We start from the raw sequence: 6998 nt of genomic DNA on the forward strand, positions 1-6998 counted from the left end.
ATCTCGATGCTCGAATGGAGGAGGAGGGGGAACGACAGGAGGGGGTGGAGGTGTATCTACAGCGTCATACACAGAGAAAGCGACTACTCGACTGCAATGTAGAAAGCTTACCAAATTCATCAAGATGACGGAGTATCTTCTTATCGATGCTCTTATGAACTTTATACGAGCCTCCACGACTCGATTCGCTGATACCTTGGTATGTCTATCCATCTTCTATCTCTCTCTCTCTTCTTCTCTTTCTTCTCTCTTTCCTTTTCTCCGCACTGACTCAGCCTTCTTCTTCTTCTCTCTGCATGTAGCCCTCTCGTTTCTCACGTAAATTTAGACATGTCTAGAGTGTATGTACACATAATACACGTATAGCAGTGGATCGCTTGTATAGAGAGAGAGGTGAACGGGTGTTTCGAAACTCATGAAGGTCGATTTTGTTTAGGAGATCTACTACGTGGAGACGTGCGTCTATGTCTCTCTATGAAGTCTTTCATTGCGTGGGGCGCATCCGCATTTAGCTAGCTACCTATCATCTATCTCGATCTCCCACCTATCATCTGTCTCGATTCAGCTATCTATTTTTATAGATATATGTAAGGAATTGCACATCTTGTCGTAGTGTACAGAGGCCTCTTTCTGAAGAAGAAGACGCTCTCCTTTCCTTCTCTGTCTCTCATATCGAAAGCTGATCGCGGCAATCCATATCTCTCTTCTTTCTTTCTTTCTTTCTTTCTTATCCTTTCATTTTCTTTGATCTTTTTCTCGTACACTTCTGAGCTAGCAAAGGCGAGGGACGCTTTTACCTTTTCTTTGCCTTGTCAATGTATACCGAGATTCTCTCCTTTCTCCAATCCTCCTTCAGCCTTCTAGTCTAGGCCGTCGCATGCATCTTCTCTTTATTTCATCTCTTAGGAAACCCCTCAGCCTTCTGTCTGGTGGTACCCTAGATCTATTCATAGCACATATAGACCTATAGAAGCACCTCTCTACGCTCCTACACCTATGTATCTATCTATATATGTATATATACGCCTCTACGTGTCTCGCTCTATAGAATGCATATGTATAGCACAACGACGAGCTACTCTGCGACACACATATCTATATCTCTATCGAACTCCATATCGATCTACGTATTTCCATGCGTATGTAAGCCTATAGAGATCTATCTACATCTATGTAACTCTTCCGGCTCTTAATTTAGCCAGCTGCATGCAAACATCGAGTGAAAAAGAGGAGATTCTGGATTGATGGATAGGTATCGAACATTTGAAGTGAACGAGATCTTTCTCTCCTTTTCCTTCTTTCTTTCTTTCTCTCTCTCTGTCTCTATGTGTGTATCTCTGTCTTTATTTGTGATGTATAGGATCTCTTTTTAGAGAAAGGAAGACTTAGTCCAGCGGCTATAGCAGAGAGAAGAAGATCTATACAAGGTGCCGAAGAATGGCGAGGGAAAACGAGTAATACTAGACCAACAGGCGGGACGGGCGGAGATCAAAGAAATTCGCAAGCGCATGCAAAGACCTCTGCAGGTCTCTCGGCGAACGCAAATCCGACGACGTCGTCCAGTGCATGCAGTACGATAGGAGAGAAACCTCTCTTTCTTGTCAATGTGGAAGTCGATTCAAGTGGAGTTCTCGTCACACCGTCAAGGTAGGGAGGCGAGAAAGCAAGTCAAACTTCTTGGCAAGTCAAAGACACAACTCTCGCTTCTTTCTTCTTCTTCTAGATTCATATAGACAGGCAGCAACAGTTTCTCTGGATAGATCACATCGATGAGTCTTTAAAATTGATACATATCTCTATATAGACATCTCTAGGTAGAGCTATGCATAGATCTAGGTATATAGAGAGAGATAATTTCTAGCTACCATGTGTCCGCGTATACATATATAGAGAGAGATATATATAGATGTATGTATGTGTACATGCTTCATGTGTAGATACACTCCATCCATGTGTAGAGACAGAAGGGCAGACGGCGAGCGATAGATCTTCTCCTATAAGGATGAGAGACGTGAGCGCGCAGTGGTATAGAAATAGTTGACACGCCTGTCTATTCTCTCTCTTTCATCTATCTTTCTTTAATCTATCTTTCTTTCATCTATCTTTCTTTCATCTATCTTTCTTTAATCTATCTTTTACATAGGTCGATGTGTCCATGCATGCAACCCCCGGTATATGACGTCCCGGAATTCTTTAGATAGTGTGTATCTATATCAGCTCTTAGTCATGCGGAAAATCTCTACTTGTAGATTGCTCTCTCTATCTCTATAGACAAATGCTTAGGGAGTCTATGTAGGATTACCTTCCGAGACACATTCTACACTGCGAGTGAACTGCCGCTTGTCTGCCGTCGACCTTTTCGCCTTTGCAACGTCCCTCCTTCAAACAGTTCAAAAGCCTCTAAGCAACTACATAGATGTATTGAGATGTATATAAATGCATATATATATACATATACATATATATATATACGTATCTATATATATATATATATATATTTATATGCATAAGACAGGAAAGGTAGTTGTGTGAGAGTTTCAGTAGGAGTGGCGAAGAAAGTAGGACAAAGAAGAAGATGAAAGAAAGAGTGAGAAAGAAAGAAAGAAAGAGAGTGTGCTAGGAGGAGAATAAGAGAAGGAATTTTGGTTCTGATAGAGGCACGCATAGATTTGATTCTTCTTACGCTTTCTCCTTGCCTTTCGTTCTGTCTTTTTCTTCCTCTTTTTTTTCTTTTCCTTTAATAGAGCGAATTATCGAAGTGCGATAGAGACGGTCTTATTTGACGGTTTCAAGACCGTGGCTTCGACGCCTTCTTTACTCTATTCCAATGAGCTCGCGGCATTTACGACTCCTCTCTCACACTACGGTGAGATAGCTAGCTAGACACCTATGCATACATGTAGACACCTATATCTATCCACATACATATCTAGATACAGACCCCTTGACTACAAATTCTATGCATATATATATATATATATATAAGTATTTGTATATATATATTTGTATATATATAGTCAGACGGAATACCACAACACCACCATACTCTTCGGAGATCTATACATCTATAGATACATTTATATAGATATGTGAAGAGAAACGTTCTTGTATGCATTCTCAATCAACTGTCATATCCTATAGCATCTACATGTATATATAGATATACATATATAGATATACATATGCGCGACCAGGGAGGACATTACAAGGGCATCCTGCAGGGAGATACTGGGATAGATACCACGCACTTCCAGATAAAGAGAGATAGAGGAGAGACAGGGAGAAGGAGAGCTGAGGTCACAAAGACACATGCGTGTAAAGAGAGAGAGACATATCTCTACACATCTATCTAAATATGTAGACAGATATGTACAGGCACATATACCTGTATCAGTGTGATGTGAATAGGAAGAAAAGAAGGGTGGCTAGAGACGGTTGTCATGAGAGGGGCATTTAGAAAAAGGGTGTCCCAAGAGCTCCATGAAAGGCAGACAAGACTCCGTCGACCTTCTACGTCTCCATAGTGTATGGCTCTCTTGGCATATTCTCTCGTATATAGACCAAATCGAATGGCATAAAATACAGTGTGTGTATGTGTGTCTCTCCTGTCAGTTGTGCCTTTTCTTTTTTTTCCTATCTTATCATTCCCCTCATACTAGAGAGAATGCATGCACAAAAGACGAAAGCACTTTCGAAACGACCATACACTTACTTATCTACGATATATAAACTTTCGCCACATGCATCTCTTTCTGCATGCAAATAGACGGAGAGATATGTTTTAACTCTATGTCTACACATATATCTGTATATATATATATATACAGATGTTTATGTATATGGTGTACGAGGGTGTGTATCGTTGCATGCAGAGAATGGCGGGAGAGAGGAGAGCAATTCTCTACTTTTTGCTTCTTTCTTCCCTAATGACGATACAAGTTTTCTTGATCTTTTAAGAAGAGTTAGCCACACCTTCGACAAACTCTACGATGAGGTCATTCAGTCAGCTAATGAACACACTGTAAGCTCCAACATACATACACAAATAGCCATCTCTTTCTCTCTCTTTCTCTCTCTTTCTCTCTCTTTCTTGGTCTTATACACCTCACTCCCTTGCCTTACACATACCCACATGATTGCATACATACATATATACATATATACATATATACATATCTATACAGATATACGTATGTAGTTGCAAGATGCTTGCCTGGGGAGAAAGCTCCTTTCGGTAGGTCTTTCTTTTCTTCTTTTGTGGTCTACAGGTATGTATGTCTGCACACCTGGATACGTATGTACATACCGGCTCACCCAGAGGATTCTACTTAGTACATACAGCAGTATAGATTTATCTATCTATCTATCTATCTAACTCTATTATGCATATATCCATATGCAGCTATATATGTGTGTGTAGCTCTGTATGTCCATAGAGCGGTGTGAACGGCTTGTTGGAGAAGATGAGGAAGATAGAAAGATCTCTTTCTTTCTTTCTTTCTTTTCTTTTTTCGCCCGTGTGTAAGGCTGTCTGTTTGTGAGCTAAAGAAAAGCGAGAGAAATGACGGGAGTACCGATGTATGATGGATGGATAGATAGAAGGGCCCTCCTTATCTTGATCCAGTCTTTCTGTCCTGTAGAGTAGATATTTCAAACACATACTACTGCATGCAGTTCTTTTTTCTTTCTCTCTTTCTTTCACACTCGCCGTTGTACGAAAAGATAAGAAGCAAACAAAGTGAAATACGAAGCTCTAAAGAAAGATACTCCCTTTCTACGTCTCGTTCTCTCTCTCTCTCCTTTTCTCTTTCTCTTTGGGTATCTCTCTTTCATCTTCTTTCTTTCTTTTTCTTTCTTTTTCTGTGTGTAGAGTCTAGTTCTTTTGTATAAGAAATGTGAAGAGACAAGTCTCTCCTCATTCAAAGAAAACGACCTAGAAGCCATCGAGTAAGAAAGAAAGAAAGAAAGAAGAAAGAAAGAAGAAAGAAAGAAGAAAGAAAGAAGAACGAAGAGAAAAGAGATCAGAAAGACAGAAAGAATATCCAGATACACATCGATATATTTGTATATAGATATCTACTCATCTATCTGGATATATATATATATATATATGGGAATGTGTAACTATACCTTTGCATAGCTTCTGAGAGTCTATAGATCTCCTATCTCTCTATCTATACGAATATAGGATCCTAGACAGATAGATAGCTAGATATGAATGGATGTGGATGCTTTAGTATATGTATATGCTTATGTCATAAGTCATCTCCGAAGTTCTTTCACGTAAGGTGAAGGGAAGGTTGAGGAGAAACTTTCTTCATAAGAGAAAGAAAAGGAAGAGAATAAGGAAGGAAGGGACATTGTATCTCTCATAGCAAATCGATTGTCTCTGTCTTTCGTATCGATTCTTTCGATGATAGCCGTAGATACTCCGTCTCCTTTCCTATCTTCTGCTTCTTTTCTTCTCTCGATCCTTTGGAGGTTTCCTTCTTCCCTTCAAGTCGTAGCCTCTCCCTTTCCAGCGTAGACGCTATAAGTGAGAGGACGTTAATGTCCTTTTTCTCTCTCTTTTCTATCTTTCTTTCTTGCTTTTCTTTCCTCTCTTCCAAGATGAGATAGCACGTCATGAGAGAGATGTGTCTATTCCTTTCTCTCTCTTACTATCTTCAATTTCTTGAATAAACAAAGGATCCTTTACTAAAGAATGGAGGGAAAACAGTCGGATGTGTGACGATGAGAGCTCCGAAGATAGACTTAGTATCGATTCTACGATTTCCCCCTCTCTGTCTTCTTCTTCTGAGGATTTGGAGAGAAACTTTCCTTCTCCTCCTATGCCTAAATTTGAAGACCCTCTTGCCAACACATTCTTCCTAGGAGGTGTCTCTTCGTTGATCTGCTTTTCTGCTAGAGAGCACAGCTGTTTTGTCTCTGAAAGAAGAAGGTGATACAGCTCGTGGGAAGACTTCCTTATCTCTTCTTTAGCTGATCAAGTCAATTTCTGTAAAGAAGATATCGGCAGGCGGTCTTACATACACCTAGTCTCTATACCTGTCTTTCCTTGGAATCCCCTTGTTGTGTCTCTGGGGTGTATGTACACCCGGGGAGACAAGGTGATCCAAGAATGCAACAAGGAGACCAAAGAAGACCTCTCTCCTTTTCTCTCACTCGATCTCTCTTGTTTCTCTCTCTTTTCTTTTCCTTCTTGGCTTCTCCTTCTGTGGCTTCTTTTCTCTTCGTCTCTTTTAAATCTTCTCCTCTTTTCAAATCTTTTCTTTTCTCTTTCCATTCTTTCTTTCTCTCTTCTGTGCGTGTGTGTTTCTCCTTAGTGACTCTTTATCTCAGTGCCAGGAGAAGATTGACGAGATCTCTGCGATGCCTTCACAGATTGATGTGGGCATTTTCTACCTAGATACGTCAAATGTGCAGAAAGTTCTTCTCCCATCTTTAAAGAGGGTCTCTAGCCTTCTACAAAGCTTCCTCCCCACCGTAAGTTCGTTCTCCTCCCCTTCATCCGACAAGCCAAGCATACGACTCTAGATACATTGGAGAGAGAGCGAGAGAAAGAAAGAGAGAATCTGAACGTCATTCTTGAGACCACAAAGAGGAAGAGAAAAGAAAGAAAAGAAGGGACTTAAGTCTTCTTCGATACGAAACGTTGGATTCGATTCTTCCTCCTGATGTGTAGAGACGCGGCTATTCTCGAGTTACGACAGACGATCGGAGTAGTTCATCTGGTGTACGTACACCTAAGATAAGCTACGACGATAGTTTTCTTCTGATCTTGCATATTAGTGGAGATCTTTAGAGATGCATGCGTCCTGCTTTTCTTTCGAGTTGAATAGCGCATAAGACGAAAGAAAACTGAAGAGAGAAGAGAAGCAGGAGAAAACAAAATAGAGAGAATGGTCTCAGGTCGTCTTCTCCTGACTAGGAGTTTTGTGTACTGGGCCCGTGAGTAAACCGAAAATCTTTCGCTTTTCTCTTGTTTGTATTGGGGT

General features: G+C 40.5%; 2 protein-coding genes across 2 annotated transcripts; both read left to right on the top strand.

The window, feature by feature from the left end:
- Nucleotides 1-20: 20 nt before the first annotated feature.
- Nucleotides 21-1651, top strand: CSUI_007836 (dynein heavy chain family related; the record flags this gene model as incomplete). Its single annotated transcript, XM_068067979.1, has 2 exons — nt 21-199; nt 1361-1651. The coding sequence occupies exons 1-2, from the start codon at nt 125-127 to the stop codon at nt 1649-1651; spliced, it is 366 nt and encodes a 121-aa protein (XP_067920045.1). The 5' UTR covers nt 21-124.
- Nucleotides 1652-2744: 1093 nt separating this feature from the next.
- On the top strand, nt 2745-6485 carry CSUI_007837 (atpase family associated with various cellular activities domain-containing protein; the record flags this gene model as incomplete). The annotated part of the gene is made up of 4 exons (XM_068067980.1): nt 2745-2866; nt 3873-4021; nt 4871-4947; nt 6327-6485. Coding segments are annotated over 4 exons (504 nt in total), but the record flags the coding sequence as incomplete, so codon positions are not given.
- Nucleotides 6486-6998: the final 513 nt, after the last annotated feature.

The sequence above is a fragment of the Cystoisospora suis genome, assembly GCF_002600585.1.
Source record: "Cystoisospora suis strain Wien I chromosome Unknown contig_4219, whole genome shotgun sequence".
In the NCBI taxonomy this organism is placed as follows: domain Eukaryota; phylum Apicomplexa; class Conoidasida; order Eucoccidiorida; family Sarcocystidae; genus Cystoisospora; species Cystoisospora suis.